Source organism: Taudactylus pleione, unplaced genomic scaffold, assembly GCF_031769625.1.
Source record: "Taudactylus pleione unplaced genomic scaffold, aTauple2 ptg002059l, whole genome shotgun sequence".
NCBI lineage: Eukaryota > Metazoa > Chordata > Amphibia > Anura > Myobatrachidae > Taudactylus > Taudactylus pleione.
The window spans coordinates 111874-136168 of record NW_028286454.1 but is presented as its reverse complement, the minus strand read 5'-3'; the positions used below and the strand labels follow the sequence as shown (position 1 = coordinate 136168).

Here is a 24295-nt window from a genome sequence, read left to right as displayed (position 1 = left end):
TGCTTTTCCAGCACCTCCTACAGATGCTCCATCAGACTGAGATCTGGGGACTTTGGAGGCCAAGTCAACACCTTGATCTCTGTCATGTTCCTCATCCATTCCTGAGCAATATCTGCAGTGTGACAGCCGGGTGCATTATCCTGCTGAGAGGCCACGGCCATCAGGAAATAGCGCTGCCATGAAGGGGGGTACGTGGTCTGCTACAATGGTTAGGTAGCTGGTACGTGTCACAGTAACACCCACATGCATGCCAGGACCCCGGGGTATCCCAGCAGAACATTGCCAAGAGCATCACACTGCCTCCGCCAGCTGCCGTCCTCCCATCCTGCTGCCATCTCTTCCCCAGGTAAATGACGCACACGCACCCGGCCGTCCACATGAGGTAAGAAAAACCGTGATTCATCAGACCAGGTCACGTTCTTCCATTGCGCCATGGCCCAGCTCTGACACTCGCACGCCCGGTTGTAGGTGCTTTCGGGGTGGACCAGGGGTCAGCATGGGCACTGTGACCAGTCTGCAGCTTAGCAGCCCCATACTCAGCAAGCTGCGATGCTCTGCGTGTTCTGTCACCTCTCTATCATAGCCGGCATTACATTTCCCAGCAATATGTGTTACAGGAGCTCCTCTGTGGGATAGGACCATACGGGCTAGTCTTCCCTCCCCTCACACATCACTGAGCCTTGGGCGCCCATCACCCCGTCACCGGGTGTCCTTTCTTGGAGCAGTTTTGGTAGGTGCTAAGCACTGCATACCGGGAACACCCCACATAGAGCTGCCGTTATGGAGACGATCTGACCACGCCGTCACCATGTGACCATTGTCATAGTCTGAGTGACAGATTGTGTGTGTGTGTGTGTGTGTGTATATATATATATATATATATATATATGTGTGTGTGTGTGTGTGTATATATATATATATATATATATGTGTGTGTGTGTGTGTGTATATATATATATATGTGTGTGTGTGTGTGTGTATATATATATGTGTGTGTGTATATATATATGTGTGTGTGTGTGTGTATATATATGTGTGTGTGTGTGTGTGTGTATATATATATGTGTGTGTGTGTATATATATATATATATGTGTGTGTGTGTATATATATATATATATATATGTGTGTGTGTGTGTATATATATATGTGTGTGTGTGTATATATATATATGTGTGTGTGTGTGTGTGTCATTTATGAATGGACAGCGCACTGTAAATGTAGATGTTATTTTGCACCAGAGGCGCTGGACTGGCACATCTATGCTTCTGTCTTCACTGGCCGATAAGTAACTAGTTCTGTGTATTCATTGCCACCCAGCCTTGTTGCAGTCACTGTACCATAGGTGCGTGCCAACGCAAAGGTCTAAGCATCATAACAGATTTTCAGTCCCACTGCTTTGTGTTTGTGAATGAGCCCCAGCAGCTGCAGCAAACTTTTACTTTCGCTGTATTACACAGAGATGATTATTATGAGAAATAGGAGTTATTGGGCAACACTGACAGGGACACATTGGTTAATGGTCACACATAGCAGGTGAAAGCCAGTGACACCTGGTTTTCCGGATAACAGTGGATTTTGACCAGATAACACCTCTGCGAGATTTCAGGGGAGGAGTGGGTCTGGACAGGTTCAGGGTCGCAGGAGCCTTTCTTTCACAATTCCAAACTATTTGGTCAGTGACTAGAACACTGCGTTCTTACTGTGACATCACAGAGGGAGGTGGTACGCAGGCTTTACTGCAACCTTTGTAATCTACTACACTTCCCAAATCTTCACCACTAATCACCCATTCACTACAGCTATCCATCTGCATTACAGAATAGGCTTCCCTCTGTCTTACTATAAACTCGTATCATAAATCATCCATATTACCTCTCCCTATATCTCCATCTAATACTCCGTATTACCTCTCCCTATATCTCCATCTAATACTCCGTATTACCTCTCCCTATATCTCCATCTATTACTCCGTATTACCTCTCCCTATATCTCCATCTATTACTCCGTATTACCTCTCCCTATATCTCCATCTATTACTCCGTATTACCTCTCCCTATATCTCCATCTAATACTCTGTATTACCTCTCCCTATATCTCCATCTAATACTCCGTATTACCTCTCCCTATATCTCCATCTAATACTCTGTATTGCCTCTCCCTATATCTCCATCTAATACTCCGTATTACCTCTCCCTATATCTCCATCTATTACTCCGTATTACCTCTCCCTATATCTCCATCTATTACTCCGTATTACCTCTCCCTATATCTCCATCTAATACTCTGTATTACCTCTCCCTATATCTCCATCTAATACTCCGTATTACCTCTCCCTATATCTCCATCTAATACTCTGTATTACCTCTCCCTATATCTCCATCTAATACTCAGTATTACCTCTCCCTATATCTCCATCTAATACTCTGTATTACCTCTCCCTATATCTCCATCTAATACTCCGTATTACCTCTCCCTATATCTCCATCTAATACTCAGTATTACCTCTCCCTATATCTCCATCTAATACTCCGTATTACCTCTCCCTATATCTCCATCTAATACTCTGTATTACCTCTCCCTATATCTCCATCTAATACTCTGTATTACCTCTCTCCCTATATCTCCATCTAATACTCTGTATTACCTCTCCCTATATCTCCATCTAATACTCTGTATTACCTCTCCCTATATCTCCATCTAATACTCTGTATTACCTCTCCCTATATCTCCATCTAATACTCTGTATTACCTCTCCCTATATCTCCATCTATTACTCTGTATTACCTCTCCCTATATCTCCATCTAATACTCTGTATTACCTCTCCCTATATCTCCATCTAATACTCCGTATTACCTCTCTCCCTATATCTCCATCTAATACTCTGTATTACCTCTCCCTATATCTCCATCTAATAGTCCGTATTACCTCTCCCTATATCTCCATCTAATAGTCCGTATTACCTCTCCCTATATCTCCATCTAATAGTCCGTATTACCTCTCCCTATATCTCCATCTAATACTCCGTATTACCTCTCTCCCTATATCTCCATCTAATACTCTGTATTACCTCTCCCTATATCTCCATCTAATACTCCGTATTACCTCTCCCTATATCTCCATCTAATACTCCGTATTACCTCTCCCTATATCTCCATCTAATACTCCGTATTACCTCTCCCTATATCTCCATCTAATACTCCGTATTACCTCTCCCTATATCTCCATCTAATACTCCGTATTACCTCTCCCTATATCTCCATCTAATACTCCGTATTACCTCTCCCTATATCTCCATCTAATACTCTGTATTACCTCTCCCTATATCTCCATCTAATACTCTGTATTACCTCTCCCTATATCTCCATCTAATACTCTGTAGTACCTCTCCCTATATCTCCATCTAATACTCCGTATTACCTCTCCCTATATCTCCATCTAATACTCCGTATTACCTCTCCCTATATCTCCATCTAATACTCCGTATTACCTCTCCCTATATCTCCATCTAAGACACACACAGAAGTAAATAAATGCACCTATGATCAGCTGATGGGAACACACCAGTGTGCATCTCGCTGTCCCTTACTTTCCCGGCCGCTGTGCAGGTGTGCGCCTTTCACGCCCTCAGATCACTCTCCTTATCATGTTTGTTTTTAGGGAGCAGGAGGAGCGTTATAGTTTGCTGTAAACACACATGTGCACTCACAGACAGGAGAGAGGCCGGATAGTTCATGTGTTGTGTTTGTGTATTGTAGTGCGCTGAGCGACACTGACTTCCAGTCATGGATTTTCCTGCACAGACAGAAATGGTGGATATGGGATTATGCGAAAAAACAAATGGGAATTTGGGAAGACCGGAACCCAGGTACAATTACTTCTTGTTCTCTGAACTCGCACACTGCATTCTGTCCCTTACTGATCGTACTGTCTACAATGTCACTGGGATTCCATTACTGAACAATCCTGTAAGTCCCTATGTACCAAGTCGTGTATCTCCTTACCCTGTGCTCCCCCCTCTGTATCTCCTCACCCTGTGCTCCCTCCTATGTATCTCCTCACCCTGTGCTCCCTCCTATGTATCTCCTCACCCTGTGCTCCCTCCTATGTATCTCCTTACCCTGTGATCCCCGCTCTGTATCTCCTTACCCTGTGATCCCCGCTCTGTATCTCCTTACCCCGTGCTCCCCGCTCTGTATCTCCTTACCCCGTGCTCCCCACTCTGTATCTCCTTACCCTGTGCTCCCACCTATGTATCTCCTTACCCTGTGCTCCCCGCTCTGTATCTCCTTACCCTGTGCTCCCTCCTGTGTATCTCCTTACCCTGTGCTCCCACCTATGTATCTCCTTACCCTGTGCTCCCCGCTCTGTATCTCCTTACCCTGTGCTCCCTCCTGTGTATCTCCTTACCCTGTGCTCCCCGCTCTGTGTCTCCTTACCCTGTGCTTCCTCCTGTGCATCTCCTTACCCTGTGCTCCCCCCTCTGTATCTCCTCACCCTGTGCTCCCTCCTATGTATCTCCTCACCCTGTGCTCCCTCCTATGTATCTCCTTACCCTGTGCTTCCTCCTAAGTATCTCCTTACCCTGTGATCCCCGCTCTGTATCTCCTTACCCTGTGCTCCCCGCTCTGTGTCTCCTTACCCTGTGCTTCCTCCTGTGCATCTCCTTACCCTGTGCTCCCCCCTCTGTATCTCCTTACCCTGTGCTTCCTCCTGTGCATCTCCTTACCCTGTGCTCCCCCCTCTGTATCTCCTTACCCTGTGATCCCCGCTCTGTATCTCCTTACCCTGTGATCCCCGCTCTGTATCTCCTTACCCTGTGATCCCCGCTCTGTATCTCCTTACCCTGTGCTCCCCGCTCTGTATCTCCTTACCCTGTGCTTCCTCCTGTGCATCTCCTTACCCCGTGCTCCCCGCTCTGTATCTCCTTACCCTGTGCTCCCCGCTCTGTATCTCCTTACCCTGTGCTCCCCCCTCTGTATCTCCTTACCCTGTTCTTCCTCCTGTGTATCTCCTTACCCTGTGCTTCCTCCTATGTATCTCCTTACCCTGTGCTCCCTCCTATGTATCTCCTTACCCTGTGCTTCCTCCTATGTATCTCTTTACCCCGTACTCCCTCCTGTGTATCTCCTTACCCCGTGCTCCCTCCTATGTATCTCCTTACCCTGTGCTCCCTCCTATGTATCTCCTTACCCTGTGCTTCCTCCTATGTATCTCTTTACCCCGTACTCCCTCCTGTGTATCTCCTTACCCCGTGCTCCCCGCTCTGTATCCCCTTACCCCGTGCTCCCCGCTCTGTATCTCCTTACCCCGTGCTCCCTCCTATGTATCTCCTCACCCTGTGCTCCCTCCTATGTATCTCCTTACCCTGTGCTTCCTCCTAAGTATCTCCTTACCCTGTGATCCCCGCTCTGTATCTCCTTACCCTGTGCTCCCCCCTCTGTATCTCCTTACCCTGTTCTTCCTCCTGTGTATCTCCTTACCCTGTGCTTCCTCCTATGTATCTCCTTACCCTGTGCTCCCTCCTATGTATCTCCTTACCCTGTGCTCCCTCCTGTGTATCTCCTTACCCTGTGCTCCCCACTCTGTATCATCTTACCCTGTGCTCCCTACTCTGTATCTCCTTACCCTGTGCTCCCCACTCTGTATCTCCTTACCCTGTGCTCCCTGCTCTGTATCTCCTTACCCCGTGCTCCCCGCTCTGTATCTCCTTACCCTGTGCTCCCTCCTGTGTATCTCCTTACCCTGTGCTCCCCGCTCTGTATCTCCTTACCCCGTGCTCCCCGCTCTGTATCTCCTTACCCTGTGCTCCCTCCTGTGTATCTCCTTACCCTGTGCTCCCCACTCTGTATCATCTTACCCTGTGCTCCCTACTCTGTATCTCCTTACCCTGTGCTCCCCACTCTGTATCTCCTTACCCTGTGCTCCCCGCTCTGTATCTCCTTACCCCGTGCTCCCCGCTCTGTATCTCCTTACCCCGTGCTCCCCACTCTGTATCTCCTTACCCTGTGCTCCCACCTATGTATCTCCTTACCCTGTGCTCCCCGCTCTGTATCTCCTTACCCTGTGCTCCCTCCTGTGTATCTCCTTACCCTGTGCTCCCACCTATGTATCTCCTTAACCTGTGCTCCCCGCTCTGTGTCTCCTTACCCTGTGCTTCCTCCTGTGCATCTCCTTACCCTGTGCTCCCCCCTCTGTATCTCCTCACCCTGTGCTCCCTCCTATGTATCTCCTCACCCTGTGCTCCCTCCTATGTATCTCCTTACCCTGTGCTTCCTCCTAAGTATCTCCTTACCCTGTGATCCCCGCTCTGTATCTCCTTACCCTGTGCTCCCCGCTCTGTGTCTCCTTACCCTGTGCTTCCTCCTGTGCATCTCCTTACCCTGTGCTCCCCCCTCTGTATCTCCTTACCCTGTGCTTCCTCCTGTGCATCTCCTTACCCTGTGCTCCCCCCTCTGTATCTCCTTACCCTGTGATCCCCGCTCTGTATCTCCTTACCCTGTGATCCCCGCTCTGTATCTCCTTACCCTGTGATCCCCGCTCTGTATCTCCTTACCCTGTGCTCCCCGCTCTGTATCTCCTTACCCTGTGCTTCCTCCTGTGCATCTCCTTACCCCGTGCTCCCCGCTCTGTATCTCCTTACCCTGTGCTCCCCCCTCTGTATCTCCTTACCCTGTTCTTCCTCCTGTGTATCTCCTTACCCTGTGCTTCCTCCTATGTATCTCCTTACCCTGTGCTCCCTCCTATGTATCTCCTTACCCTGTGCTTCCTCCTATGTATCTCTTTACCCCGTACTCCCTCCTGTGTATCTCCTTACCCCGTGCTCCCTCCTATGTATCTCCTTACCCTGTGCTCCCTACTCTGTATCTCCTTACCCTGTGATCCCCGCTCTGTATCTCCTTACCCTGTGATCCCCGCTCTGTATCTCCTTACCCTGTGATCCCCGCTCTGTATCTCCTTACCCTGTGCTCCCCGCTCTGTATCTCCTTACCCTGTGCTTCCTCCTGTGCATCTCCTTACCCCGTGCTCCCCGCTCTGTATCTCCTTACCCTGTGCTCCCCCCTCTGTATCTCCTTACCCCGTGCTCCCTGCTCTGTATCTCCTTACCCTGTGCTCCCCGCTCTGTATCTCCTTACCCTGTGCTCCCCGCTCTGTATCTCCTTACCCTGTGCTCTCCGCTCTGTATCTCCTTACCCCGTGCTCCCCGCTCTGTATCTCCTTACCCTGTGCTCCCTCCTGTTTATCTCCTTACCCTGTGTTCCCTCCTGTGTATCTCCTTACCCCGTGCTCCCCGCTCTGTAACTCCTTACCCTGTGCTCCCCGCTCTGTATCTCCTTACCCCGTGCTCCCCGCTCTGTATCTCCTTACCCTGTGCTCCCTCCTGTTTATCTCCTTACCCTGTGCTCCCTCCTGTTTATCTCCTTACCCTGTGTTCCCTCCTGTGTATCTCCTTATCCTGTGCTCCCTCCTGTGTATCTCCTTACCCCGTGCTCCCCGCTCTGTAACTCCTTACCCTGTGCTCCCCGCTCTGTATCTCCTTACCCCGTGCTCCCCGCTCTGTATCTCCTTACCCCGTGCTCCCCGCTCTGTATCTCCTTACCCCGTGCTCCCTGCTCTGTATCTCCTTACCCTGTGCTCCCACCTATGTATCTCCTTACCCTGTGCTCCCCGCTCTGTATCTCCTTACCCTGTGCTCCCTCCTGTGTATCTCCTTACCCTGTGCTCCCACCTATGTATCTCCTTACCCTGTGCTCCCCGCTCTGTATCTCCTTACCCTGTGCTCCCTCCTGTGTATCTCCTTCCCCTGTGCTCCCCGCTCTGTATCTCCTTACCCTGTGCTCCCCGCTCTGTATCTCCTTACCCTGTGCTCCCCGCTCTGTATCTCCTTACCCTGTGCTCCCTCCTGTGTATCTCCTTACCCTGTGCTCCCACCTATGTATCTCCTTACCCTGTGCTCCCCGCTCTGTATCTCCTTACCCTGTGCTCCCTGCTCTGTATCTCCTTACCCTGTGCTCCCACCTATGTATCTCCTTACCCTGTGCTCCCCGCTCTGTATCTCCTTACCCTGTGCTCCCTCCTGTGTATCTCCTTACCCTGTGCTCCCACCTATGTATCTCCTTACCCTGTGCTCCCCGCTCTGTATCTCCTTACCCTGTGCTCCCTCCTGTGTATCTCCTTCCCCTGTGCTCCCCGCTCTGTATCTCCTTACCCTGTGCTCCCCGCTCTGTATCTCCTTACCCTGTGCTCCCCGCTCTGTATCTCCTTACCCTGTGCTCCCTCCTGTGTATCTCCTTACCCTGTGCTCCCCGCTCTGTATCTCCTTACCCCGTGCTCCCTGCTCTGTATCTCCTTACCCTGTGCTCCCACCTATGTATCTCCTTACCCTGTGCTCCCCGCTCTGTATCTCCTTACCCTGTGCTCCCTCCTGTGTATCTCCTTACCCTGTGCTCCCACCTATGTATCTCCTTACCCTGTGCTCCCCGCTCTGTATCTCCTTACCCTGTGCTCCCTCCTGTGTATCTCCTTCCCCTGTGCTCCCCGCTCTGTATCTCCTTACCCTGTGCTCCCTCCTCTGTATCTCCTTACCCTGTGCTCCCACCTATGTATCTCCTTACCCTGTGCTCCCCGCTCTGTATCTCCTTACCCTGTGCTCCCTCCTGTGTATCTCCTTCCCCTGTGCTCCCCGCTCTGTATCTCCTTACCCTGTGCTCCCCGCTCTGTATCTCCTTACCCTGTGCTCCCCGCTCTGTATCTCCTTCCCCTGTGCTCCCCGCTCTGTATCTCCTTACCCTGTGCCCCCCGCTCTGTATCTCCTTACCCTGTGCTCCCCGCTCTGTATCTTCTTACCCTGTGCTCCCCGCTCTGTATCTTCTTACCCTGTGCTCCCTGCTCTGTATCTCCTTACATCGTGCTCCCCGCTCTGTATCTCCTTACCCTGTGCTCCCCGCTCAGTATCTCCTTACCCTGTGCTCCCTCCTGTGTATCTCCTTGCCCCGTGCTCCCCGCTCTGTATCTCCTTACCCTGTGCTCCCTCCTGTGTATCTCCTTACCCTGTGCTCCCCACTCTGTATCTCCTTACCCTGTGCTCCCTCCTGTGTATCTCCTTACCCTGTGCTCCCCACTCTGTATCATCTTACCCTGTGCTCCCTACTCTGTATCTCCTTACCCTGTGCTCCCCACTCTGTATCTCCTTACCCTGTGCTCCCCGCTCTGTATCTCCTTACCCCGTGCTCCCCGCTCTGTATCTCCTTACCCTGTGCTCCCTCCTGTGTATCTCCTTACCCTGTGCTCCCCGCTCTGTATCTCCTTACCCCGTGCTCCCCGCTCTGTATCTCCTTACCCTGTGCTCCCTCCTGTGTATCTCCTTACCCTGTGCTCCCCACTCTGTATCATCTTACCCTGTGATCCCTACTCTGTATCTCCTTACCCTGTGCTCCCCACTCTGTATCTCCTTACCCTGTGCTCCCCGCTCTGTATCTCCTTACCCCGTGCTCCCCGCTCTGTATCTCCTAACCCCGTGCTCCCCGCTCTGTATCTCCTTACCCCGTGCTCCCCGCTCTGTATCTCCTTACCCCGTGCTCCCCGCTCTGTATCTCCTTACCCCGTGCTCCCCGCTCTGTATCTCCTTACCCCGTGCTCCCCGCTCTGTATCTCCTTACCCCGTGCTCCCCGCTCTGTATCTCCTTACCCCGTGCTCCCCGCTCTGTATCTCCTTACCCCGTGCTCCCCGCTCTGTATCTCCTTACCCCGTGCTCCCCGCTCTGTATCTCCTTACCCTGTGCTCCCTCCTATGTATCTCCTTACCCTGTGCTCCCTGCTCTGTATCTCCTTACCCTGTGCTCCCACCTATGTATCTCCTTACCCTGTGCTCCCCGCTCTGTATCTCCTTACCCTGTGCTCCCTCCTGTGTATCTCCTTCCCCTGTGCTCCCCGCTCTGTATCTCCTTACCCTGTGCTCCCCGCTCTGTATCTCCTTACCCTGTGCTCCCCGCTCTGTATCTCCTTACCCTGTGCTCCCCGCTCTGTATCTCCTTCCCCTGTGCTCCCCGCTCTGTATCTCCTTACCCTGTGCCCCCCTCTCTGTATCTCCTTACCCTGTGCTCCCCGCTCTGTATCTTCTTACCCTGTGCTCCCCGCTCTGTATCTTCTTACCCTGTGCTCCCTGCTCTGTATCTCCTTACATCGTGCTCCCCGCTCTGTATCTCCTTACCCTGTGCTCCCCGCTCAGTATCTCCTTACCCTGTTCTCCCTCCTGTGTATCTCCTTGCCCCGTGCTCCCCGCTCTGTATCTCCTTACCCTGTGCTCCCTCCTGTGTATCTCCTTACCCTGTGCTCCCTGCTCTGTATCTCCTTACCCTGTGCTCCCCGCTCTGTATCTCCTTACCCTGTGCTCCCCGCTCTGTATCTCCTTACCCTGTGCTCCCCGCTCTGTATCTCCTTACCCTGTGCTCCCTCCTATGTATCTCCTTACCCTGTGCTCCCCGCTCTGTATCTTCTTACCCTGTGCTCCCTGCTCTGTATCTCCTTACCCTGTGCTCCCCGCTCTGTATCTCCTTACCCTGTGCTCCCCGCTCTGTATCTCCTTACCCTGTGCTCCCTCCTATGTATCTCCTTACCCTGTGCTCCCCGCTCTGTATCTCCTTACCCTGTGCTCCCTCCTGTGTATCTCCTTCCCCTGTGCTCCCCGCTCTGTATCTCCTTACCCCGTGCTCCCCGCTCTGTATCTCCTTACCCCGTGCTCCCCACTCTGTATCTCCTTACCCCGTGCTCCCCACTCTGTATCTCATTACCCTGTGCTCCCCGCTCTGTATCTCCTTACCCTGTGCTCCCCGCTCTGTATCTCCTTACCCTGTGCTCCCTGCTACCTTCTTACCCCGTGCTCCCCGCTCTGTATCTCCTTACCCCGTACTCCCCGCTCTGTATCTCATTACCCCGTGCTCCCCGCTCTGTATCTCATTACCCTGTGCTCCCCGCTCTGTATCTCATTACCCTGTGCTCCCTGCTACCTTCTTACACTGTGAATCGTTTATTTCTCACTGTTGGTCTGATTCAGAGGTGCACAGGGTCAATGCTGTACTCAGCGGGCGATGTTTGGCACAGATGGTGTCTCTACGAATCCCAAAAGCTGCAGCATTAGGATGAAGACACAGTCGCATTGCAGCAAAGTGTGCACAGCTAAACCGGGCCCTGTGTAACTCCCTGTACCCCTCTGTCTTGCTGCCATGTGACTCCCTGTTCCCCTCTGTCTTGCTGCATATGAATCCCTGTACCCCTCTGTCTTGCTGCCATATGACTCCCTGTTCCCCCCTGTCTTGCTGCATGTGAATCCCTGTTCCCCCCTGTCTTGCTGCCATGTGTGTCCCTGTACCCCTCTGTCTTGCTGCAATGTGAATCCATGTACCCCTCTGTCTTGCTGCCATGTGACTCCCTGTTCCCCCCTGTCTTGCTGCATGTGAATCCCTGTTCCCCCCTGTCTTGCTGCCATGTGTGTCCCTGTACCCCTCTGTCTTGCTGCCATGTGTGTCCCTGTACCCCTCTGTCTTGCTGCCATGTGTGTCCCTGTACCCCTCTGTCTTGCTGCCTTGTGTGTCCCTGTACCCCTCTGTCTGGCTGCCATGTGACTCCCTGTACCCCTCTGTCTTGCTGCCATGTGAGTCCCTCTACCCCTCTGTCTTGCTGCCATGTGTGTCCCTGTACCCCTCTGTCTTGCTGCCATGTGAGTCCCTGTACCCCTCTGTCTTGCTGCCATGTGAGTCCCTGTACCCCTCTGTCTTGCTGCCATGTGAGTCCCTGTACCCCTCTGTCTTGCTGCCATGTGAGTCCCTGTACCCCTCTGTCTTGCTGCCTTGTGTGTCCCTGTACCCCTCTGTCTGGCTGCCATGTGACTCCCTGTACCCCTCTGTCTTGCTGCCATGTGACTCCCTGTACCCCTCTGTCTTGCTGCCATGTGACTCCCTGTACCCCTCTGTCTTGCTGCCATGTGAGTCCCTGTACCCCTCTGTCTTGCTGCCATGTGTGTCCCTGTACCCCTCTGTCTTGCTGCCATGTGTGTCCCTGTACCCCTCTGTCTTGCTGCCATGTGTGTCCCTGTACCCCTCATTTTGTAAAGTATACAAGCCTCTGATCTCAGGCTGCTCTATAGTAACAGTAATATTTGGTTCCTGTAGTTATATTGGAGCAGAAAATCAGGAGCTGGTGGAGTTTCTACCTCACGTTTCCGGTAAAGAGAAACCCCGATTTACAGATGTGAGTAACAGCCAAACCGAGAGCCACAGAAAAACATATCATTTATTGTAAGAGGGGCGATAACTTATTTTCCACATCATAAAACAGCTACATGGGCAGAAATGTGTCACTATTGGAAGATGTGAATAACGGGACATTTCCTGCTGATATTAATAGCAGACTCTTAGACTAAAGTAGAACTGATTGTTAATATTTTGTTGCAGTTTTATTCAATATTTAAGCAATACAGTGTTGTCTGATTAAGATACACAGTATATAATACACAGTTTAATTTACTTTTAGCAGTTTTGTGTGTACATGTGTACACAGGCCCTGATTCAGACGCGCTCGCTGCCACTGGCCGGTCACTGGGTTTTTGGGCGTTTTTTTTTCTTTTGTTTTCCGGCCGCTCGCAAGACCACCCACAGCTTGTGCGAGCGGCCAGGAGACCATTGCGATAATCGTGACCGTCGGCCTTGCGACGAGACCCTACTTTAGGGTCTAGGCTGCCGCAAGGCCGAGTGGACTCCCTGCTCTAATAGAGCAGTAAGTCCTCTACTGACATCAGTATCAGCAGTGATGTCAGTAAGACCTCACAACAAACAGGGAATGCCTGCGTTTGTCCAACCACCCCCCTACCCGCCCACAAAATGGGGCGAGCTGTCACTCACCATTGACAGCTGCCCCGTTTTGCTGCGAGCCCCGTAGAGACTGAACTTCAGTCACTCAGCGCGGCTCGCGCACGCCGGAGGCGGCGCATGCGCAGTGCAAAAACATCGGCCCACTTGCGAGCGCACAGCGCTCGCGAGCGGCTCTGACTCAGGGCCACAGTTTCTTGTCTCAAATTAAGATACAGTATAAAATATAGAGTATAAGATACACGGTATACAATACACAGTATAAAATATATATGTACAAATTATCCAACATAAGATACACTGTACAAAATACACGGTATACAATACACAGTATACAATATACAGTATAAGATACACTGTACAAAATACACAGTATACAATACACAGTATAAAATATACAGTATAAGATACACTGTACAAAATACACGGTATAAAATATACAGTATAAGATACACGGTACAAAATACACAGTATAAAATATATGGTACAAATTATCCAACATAAGATACACTGTACAAAATACACGGTATACAATACACAGTATAAAATATATGGTACAAATTATCCAGCATAAGATACACGGTATACAATACACGGTATACAATACACAGTATAAGATACACTGTACAAAATACACGCTATACAATACAAAGTATAAAATATACAGTATAAGATACACTGTACAAAATACACGCTATACAATACACAGTATAAAATATACAGTATAAGATACACTGTACAAAATACACAGTATAAAATATATATGTACAAATTATCCAACATAAGATACACTGTACAAAATACACGCTATACAATACACAGTATAAAATATACAGTATAAGATGCACGGTATACAATACACAGTATAAAATATACAGTATAAATGATCCAGCATAAAATATTCGGGAATAAGATATGTGGTATAAAATATTACGGTATAAGTTACGCAGTATGAAATACATGGTATAAAATATACAGTATAAGATACACGGTATACAATACACAGTATAAAATATATGGTACAAATTATCCAGCATAAGATACACGGTATAGAATACACGGTATAAAATATACAGTATAAGATACACGGTATAGAATACACAGTATAAAATATACAGTATAAGATACACGGTATAGAATACACAGTATAAAATATACAGTATAAGATACACGGTATAGAATACACAGTATAAAATATACAGTACACAGTATAAATGATCCAGCATAAAATATGCGGAATAAGATATGTGGTATAAAATATCGCGGTATAAGTTACGCAGTATGAAATACATGGTATAAAATATACATTGAAGTGGCAGAAGTTATGAGATAGATGCCTACTATCGTGTAGGAGCCCCTCTAGCCTGGCAAAGTGCAGCTACTGGATGTGGCATTGATTCCACAAGTGGACAGAAGACCTCTGGAGCGATCCCATACCCAGGTCTTCTGCATAGCTTCCCACAGATCCCTGATATTTCTACCTGCAGGATGTTAGGGGCGAGTGGACGTCTCCACCACATAAATGTTCAGTTTGGTTCATGTCGGGTGAACGTGGTGAACTCTCCAGATGCTCCTCGAACCAATTGTGGATAACTTTGGGACCAATGACACGGTGCCGTATCCTGCTGGGATACAGATGTGTCCACATACATGTTACCTTCTTGCCTGTTAAACAGCTCTTCTAGTCGCGCCATGCCGTGGTGTGACGGTGCGAGCGGGTCTGTATTGTCTTAGAGTAAGATACACAGTGTAAAAGAATAAATGACAGTATAAAATACATAGGGTGAGATGTACTAAGCATCGCATCCACAATGCATTACATCCCACCTCTTGCCTCTCAGAGGAAACCTGATAAAAAGCCCATAAGCTTCTATTTGGTGATGCCATCTAAAGATGGCATTACCCACCGGTATCACAAACCAGAGCTTGGTACATATGAGCAATACGGTCAAATCCCAAAAACAGCATTTTACCCCTTAGTACATCCCGGCCTTCGTATAAAATACAGACTACAATACACAGATTATAATACACAGTATACAACGCAATGTATATAATACACAGACTACAATACACAGATTATAATACACAGACTACAATACTCAGTATACAACGCAATGTATATAATACACAGACTACAATACACAGTATACAATGCAATGTATATAATACACAGACTACAATACACAGTATACAATGCAATGTATATAATACACAGACTACAATACACAGTATACAATGCAATGTATATAATACACAGACTGCAACAAACAGTATACAATGCAATGTATATAATACACAGACTACAATGCACTGTATATAATACACAGATTACAATACATAGAACACAATACACAGTATACAATGCAATGTATATAATACACAGACTACAATACACAGTATACAATGCAATGTATATAATACACAGACTACAATGCACAGTATAAATGCAATGTATATAATACACAGACTACAATACACAGTATACAATGCAATGTATATAATACACAGACTACAATGCACTGTATACAATACACAGATTTCAATAAACAGACTACAATACATAGACTACAATACACAGTATACAATGCACTGTATATAATACACAGATTACAAAACACAGTATATAATACACAGATTACAATGCACTATATAAAATACACAGATTACAATATACAGTATACAATGCACTGTATACAATATACAGATTACAATGCACAGATTACAATGCACTGTATACAATACACAGATTACAATGCACTGTATACAATACACAGTATACAATGCACTGTATACAATACACAGATTACAATGCACTGTATACAATACACAGATTACAATGCACAGTATATAATACACAGATTACAATGCACAGTATATAATACACAGATTACAATGCACTGTATACAATACACAGATTACAATGCACTGTTTACAATACACAGATTACAATGCACAGTATATAATACACAGATTACAATGCACTGTATACAATACACAGATTACAATGCACTGTATACAATACACAGATTACAATGCACTGTATACAATACACAGATTACAATGCATTGTATACAATACACAGATTGCAATGCATTGTATACAATACACAGATTACAATACACTGTATGCAATACACAGATTACAATGCACTGTATACAATACACAGATTACAATGCATTGTATACAATACACATATTAAAATACATAGATTACAATACACTGTATACAATACACGGATTACAATACACTGTATACAATACACGGATTACAATACACAGATTACAATGCATTGTATACAATACACATATTAAAATACACAGTATACAATACACTGTATATAATACACATATTATAATACACAGTATACAATACACAGATTGCATTGCACTGTATAAAATACACAAATTACAATGCACTGTATACAATACACCGATTACAATGCACTGTATATATAATACACAGTATACAATGCACTGTATACAATACACAGATTACAATACACTGTATACAATACACCGATTACAATGCACTGTATATATAATGCACAGTATACAGTGCACTGTATATAATACACAGATTACAATGCACTGTATATAATACACAGTATACAATGCACTGTATACAATACACAGATTACAATACACTGTATACAATACACAGATTACAATACACTTTATATAATACACTGTATACAATACACAGATTACAATACACTGTATACAATACACAGATTACAATACACTGTATATAATACACCGATTACAATGCACTGTATATAATACACAGTATACAATACACAGATTACAATGCACTGTATATAATACACAGTATACAATACACAGATTACAATACACTGTATATAATACACAGTATACAATGCACTGTATACAATACACAGATTACAATACACTGTATACAATACACAGATTACAATGCAATGTATATAATACACAGACTACAGTACACAGACTACAATGCAATGTATATAATACACAGATTACAATACACAGTATACAATGCACTGTATATAATACACAGACTACAATGCACTGTATACAATACACAGATTACAATACATAGACTACAATACACAGTATACAATGCACTGTATATAATACACAGATTACAAAACACAGTATACAGTACACAGATTACAATGCACTATATAAAATACACAGATTACAATATACAGTATACAATGCACTGTATACAATATACAGATTACAATGCACAGTATATAATACACAGATTACAATGCACTGTATACAATACACAGATTACAATGCACTGTATACAATACACAGATTACAATATACAGTATACAATGCACTGTATACAATACACAGATTACAATGCACAGTATATAATACACAGATTGCAATGCACTGTTTACAATACACAGATTACAATGCACAGTATATAATACACAGATTACAATACACTGTATACAATACACTGTATACAATACACAGATTACAATACACAGATTACAATGCATTGTATACAATACACAGATTACAATGCATTGTATACAATACACAGATTACAATACACTGTATGCAATACACAGATTACAATGCACTGTATACAATACACAGATTACAATGCATTGTATACACTACACATATTAAAATAGATTACAATACACTGTATACAATACACGGATTACAATACACTGTAAACAATACACAGATTACAATGCATTGTATACAATACACATATTAAAATATACTGTATACAATACACTGTATATAATACACATATTAAAATACACTGTATGCAGTACACAGATTACAATGCACAGTATACAATACACAGATTGCATTGCACTGTATAAAATACACAAATTACAATGCACTGTATACAGTACACAGATTACAATGCACTGTATACAATACACAGATTACAATGCACTGTATATAATACACAGTATACAGTGCACTGTATATAATACACAGATTACAATGCACTGTATATAATACACAGTATACAATGCACTGTATACAATACACAGATTACAATACACTGTATACAATACACAGATTACAATACACTGTATACAATACACAGATTACAATGCAATGTATATAATACACAGACTACAATACACAGACTACAATGCAATGTATATAATACACAGATTACAATACATAGACTACAATACACAGTATACAATGCACTGTATATAATACACAGACTACAATGCACTGTATACAATACACAGATTACAATACACTTTATATAATACACAGTATACAATACACTGTATACAATACACAGATTACAATGCAATGTATATAATACACAGACTACAATACACAGACTACAATGCAATGTATATAATACACAGATTACAATACATAGACTACAATACACAGTATACAATGCACTGTATATAATACACAGACTACAATGCACTGTATACAATACACAGATTACAATACACTTTATATAATACACAGTATACAATACACTGTATACAATACACAGATTACAATACACTGTATATAATACACCGATTACAATGCACTGTATACAATACACCAATTAAAATGCACTGTATATAATACACAGTATGCAATGCACTGTGTATATAATACACAGATTACAATGCACTGTATACAATACACCGATTACAATGCACTGTATATAATACACAGTATACAATGCACTGTATACAAAACACAGATTACAATACACTGTATACAATACACAGATTACAATACATTGTATACAATACACCAATTACAATGCACTGTATATAATACACAGTATACAATGCACTGTATACAATACACAGATTACAATGCACTGTATACAATACACAGATTACAATGCACTGTATATATAACACACAGTATAATTTACTCTTAGCTGTAGTGTGTGAACTGTTTCCCGTCTCAGATTATGACGCACAAAATATATGAGATAAATGACATGGTATATAAAATACACAGTATAACATACATGTATTTTATACAGAGTATCTTATACACATTGTAAGATGCACATTATAAGATGCACATTATAAGATACACATTGTAAGATGCACATTATAAGATGCACATTATAAGATGCACATTATAAGATGCACATTGTAAGATGCACATTGTAAGATGCACATAAGATGCACATTGTAAGATACACATTGTAAGATGCACATTATAAGATACACAGTACAGTTTATCCTGAGAAGTAGTATGTATGTACACTGGTGTCTTTGAGATGAACAATACATAGTATAAGATACTCTGTATAAGATACATAGCATAAGATACACATATAATATTTTTATCATTTATATGGCGCCACAACTGTCCGCAGCGTCTTACAGACTACAGAAACAGTAAGAACAAAACAAGCTTACAGTGATTTACAGGACAGAACATTGCAGGACATGGACTTTAAGGTCTATGATCGTGGCTGCTTCAGCGGTCATTGGGGCTGATTCAGCACGGAGCACAATGCTGCACGCGCACACACCCGGCTGCTGCGGGAATATGCTAATGTGTACATACGCTATGCTGCGGGAATATGCTAATGTATACATACGCTATGCTGCGGGAATATGCTAATGTATACATACGCTATGCTGCGGGAATATGCTACTGTATACATACGCTATGCTGCGGGAATATGTTACTGTATACATACGCTATGCTGCGGGAATATGTTAATGTATACATACGCTATGCTGCGGGAATATGCTAATGTATACATACGCTATGCTGCTGGAATATGCTAATGTATACATACGCTATGCTGCGGGAATATGCTAATGTATACATACGCTATGCTGCGGGAATATGCTAATGTATACATACGCTATGCTGCGGGAATATGCTAATGTTTACATACGCTATGCTGCGGGAATATGCTAATGTGTACATACGCTATGCTGCGGGAATATGTTAATGTACACACACGCTATGCTGCGGGAATATGCTACTGTATACATACGCTATGCTGCGGGAATATGTTACTGTATACATACGCTATGCTGCGGGAATATGTTAATGTATACATACGCTATGCTGCGGGAATATGCTAATGTATACATACGCTATGCTGCGGGAATATGCTAATGTATACATACGCTATGCTGCGGGAATATGCTAATGTATACATACGCTATGCTGCGGGAATATGCTAATGTATACATACGCTATGCTGCGGGAATATGCTAATGTATACATACGCTGTGCTGCGGGAATATGCTAATGTATACATACGCTATGCTGCGGGAATATGCTAATGTGTACATACGCTATGCTGCGGGAATATGCTAATGTGTACATACGCTATGCTGCGGGAATATGCTAATGTACACACACGCTAGGCTGCGGGAATATGCTAATGTACACACACGCTATGCTGCGGGAATATGCTAATGTATACACACGCTATGCTGCGGGAATATGCTAATGTATACACACGCTATGCTGCGGGAATATGCTAATGTATACACACGCTATGCTGCGGGAATATGCTAATGTATACACGCTATGCTGCGGGAATATGCTAATGTATACACACGCTATGCTGCGGGAATATGCTAATGTGTACATACGCTATGCTGCGGGAATATGCTAATGTATACACACGCTATGCTGCGGGAATATGCTAATGTATACATACGCTATGCCACCGCAGCACAATAATCAGACGCCCAGCACTACATAATGCCGCCCACAATAATCAGACGCCCAGCACTACATAATGCCGCCCACTTTCTCTTTACCTTACGTCCTCTACACCTCGCAACACAGCGAAAACATCGGTAACATCGAGAACCATCGGACCCATATGCACAATAGTGGTTGACCTGACCCTCCCGCAGACATTTCTAATCTTCCCGTGTGTAAATAGATCTCAGGCTGCGTCTTCCATCGCAGGGGCTTAATTATGCACGCCCCTATAACAGCGTTTGAACGCACTGGCACGCCTGCGTTCGGCCGACCACTCCCCGTCACCACCCACAAATGGTCACTTCTTGTCAATCACTATTCCCTGGGTCTGCGTGTAGCCTGCGATCTCTTCCCTGATCGCTGTGACTGGTTCGTGCGCAGACCGCAACAATCCACCGAGTGCGTGCAAGTTTGCGGCTGCGTTTCTTGCTGAATCAGGCCCATAGTACCCAAGTAGGCAACAGGGTGGCAGAACCCAAGGGCTTGGTACTGGCAGTGGCGAGGAGGAGATGGTATAAGTGCCAGTCTATAGATACACAGTGTAACTTGTCCTACCATGTACTATGTATATACACTATGTCTTGTCTTACAGAATGGCCATAATGCTAATTTTCTGTGTCCACAGTTCGAGGGGAAGACGTCGTTTGGCATGTCAGTATTTAACCTTAGTAATGCCATTATGGGCAGCGGCATCCTAGGACTGGCATATGCCATGGCTAACACTGGCGTGCTTCTCTTCCTGTGAGTACTTCTGATACTTGGGATAGTGCATGCGATGGGCCATTGGTAATATCTGTATATATGACCTCAGCCGCTGCTTCTAGTGCTCAGTTACCAGCACTAAGTCTATTAATGTCTATAATGGATGTGTAACACTAGAATAATACATTGCCCCTCTTTATAAAGTCACTACCCCACTAACATTAGGTAACCACCAGTACCACCATGATGATACAGAAAGCACTGAGGCTGCCATTACTACACAAACCTCTTATATACTGTCATTCAGTAACATCACAGATCCTGTTATTGTACTACATCCGTTTTACGGCTATATTTACTAAAGTGAGAGTTTTTAGAAATGGAGATGTTGCCCATAGCAACCAATCAGATTCTAGCTATGATCTTCTAGAATATGCTAGATAAATGGTAAGTAGGATCTCAGCCTTGGCATCTTTTCTAATTACATCTTGAAAAACATTTGCGCAAAGTAGAACATCATTGTTGTAAATATCGTGCTTCTCATGACTACCTCACTATCTATCTATCTCATATCTATCTATCTATCTCATATCTATCTATCTCATATCTATCTATCTACCTATCTCATATCTATCTATCTATATCATATCTATCTACCTACCTATCTCATATCTGTCTATCTATCTACCTATCTCATATCTATCTATCTATATCATATCTATCTATCTATATCATATCTATCTATCTATCTATCTCATATCTATATCTATCTATATCATATCTATCTATCTACCTACCTATCTCATATCTGTCTATCTATCTATCTACCTACCTATCTCATATCTATCTATCTATCTATGTATCTCATATCTATATCTCATATCTACCTATCTCATATCTGTCTATCTATCTATCTCATATCTATCTATCTACCTATCTCATATCTATATCTATCTATATCATATCTATCTATCTACCTACCTATCTCATATCTGTCTATCTATCTATCTACCTACCTATCTCATATCTATCTATCTATCTATGTATCTCATATCTATATCTCATATCTATCTATCTCATATCTATATCTCATATCTATCTATCTCATATCTACATCTGTCTATCTCTCATATCTATATCGGACGCACGGGGCCAGGTAAGCCGCGTGCAGCGCTTCATGCTGCGCGCGGGGGAATACAAAGGTAGTCTTCAGCCGCCGGTCTCTGGGGACAGACCGGAGGCGCTAGTAGCGACGGCGGGCTCCCCCTCTTCAGGAATACCCCGCGTGACCGCTGGACCACCAGGGTGTAAGGACCGGCAGGGAACCGGCATCCCTGGGGGTTAATTACTAGCCAGGGGAGGCAGCCTCCCCTCAGCCCAGCGCGCCTTCTCTCATGCGTGCTGGCGTCGCTGGGCTGTTCTCTCTCTCGGCCACTCCTCCTCAGAGCTCTCCGGCGGCCATCTTCTCAAGGCAGCAACGCAGAGCTCCCAGGCGGTATCCAGTGGACCGGTCCCCCTGCGTACCTCTCCCCCTGCAAAGGACAGTGGGCCTGATTCAGAGCTGGACGCTATTTGCGCTCACTCGTTCAGAAAAAGGGGCCGGCTCGCTCGCTCTTTGCGGTCTGTTGACGCCTCTATGTCTGAGCGAGCGAACGAAACATGCGCTCACTATTTTGTAAAGACGCCCCCTGGCCGCTCGCATCATACGTCATCTCCGCTGTTTATTTGATTAATCGAGTACATCGAACTGCTCGCAGTGCTTGTGGTAGGTTTATCCTACCGCAATCATGCGAGCAGTTCAGGCTAAGAAACAGCCAAGTGACGTGGTCGATGACGCTGCTTTGTTAATTATGCACACCCTTAAAACGCCCGTTTTGACCTTTTGGCACGCCTGCGTTCGGATCACCACTCCCCGTTTTCAAGCACCTTCCCCTGTTACCACCCACAAACGCCTCATCCTGTCACTCAAATTAGCAGGCACTCGCTATTTTGCGAGCGCTCTATTTTCGACCGTAATGACTGGTTGGCGCATGCGCATTACGACCCATACGCATGCGCAGATGTGCGAACATCGCTCGGAGCGAACGAGCGGACGCTTACGAGCGATCTGAATCAGGCCCAGTGTTCGCAGCGCTATAGCCCTCCCAGACACTGACTCTGGGAGGGTGATTGTAGCGGAAGGTGCAGTGAGTATAACTTCTCTGCATGGTATGTGACTATTACTAGTGCTGCTGTCTGTGCTTATTTTCTACTTACTGTCAGCTTATACCTATCCCTTTCCTTCTCCTACGGCCCGCAGGTGCGTGGGGGAGGGGTGTTCTTTCTGTGTACCTCACTTATATATATCTACGTATTTGTGAGGTCCGTCACATACTGCGGTGTGCTCCTCAGTACCATATTGTGGGCTGTTTGTGTTGCATACTTGGGAGTGCGTGGGTGTTATACGCCTTACCTCTTTTCGGTGATACATTTTTATTGCAAAAGTTTTGTGTCATGTCTGATGAAGAGAATGAGCGCTCCGTGGCTCCTGTGTTGTTTTCCTGCCGACGCTGTTCGGCAGGGGTTGAGGGGGCGGATTTGTCTCAGGACGGTCTGTGCGGGCGGTGCCAGCTGGTACCTGGTCCTTCTAAACCGCAGGATCCTCCTTGGGCGATGTTTACACAAAGTGCTGGCGTCGATCGCGGACCGGCTTGCGGCCCCGACTGCGGTCCCTTCTAGGGCGTTGCCCCAGCCTACCATCTCCCGTTCCCCGGGTGTTACGCGTCTGGTGCAGTCTCCTTCCGGGTCTCAGACTGTGGGTCCTTATGCGGGATTGCCTGTATGCGTGCAATCTCCCACGGTGACGCAGCAGTCGATGGTACCCTTTCAGGGGTATCCTCAAACGGTACCCCCTCCCTGGGTGGATGTCCTCTCCAGCTCTGTTCAGAGCCTGGCGGCTTCGTCATCGGCTTTTCAGTCAATGGTGCACAGTGATTTGCCCCCAAAGGCGTCCAAGCGCCCCATTTCGGCTTCACTGGCGGCGCAGTTCACGGACACGAAC

At 45.6% G+C, this 24295-nt stretch overlaps 1 protein-coding gene across 1 annotated transcript in view; it reads left to right on the top strand.

Moving 5' to 3' along the window:
* LOC148435696 (sodium-coupled neutral amino acid transporter 3-like) overlaps positions 1-24295 on the top strand; it is a 137015-nt gene that overhangs the window by 74121 nt on the left and 38599 nt on the right. Inside the window, exons 2-4 of the mRNA XM_088465630.1 lie at positions 3758-3867; positions 12167-12245; positions 21179-21294. Coding sequence (XP_088321756.1) covers positions 3785-3867; positions 12167-12245; positions 21179-21294 — 278 coding nt within the window. The 5' untranslated portion in view covers positions 3758-3784. The remainder of the gene's footprint in view (positions 1-3757; positions 3868-12166; positions 12246-21178; positions 21295-24295) is intronic.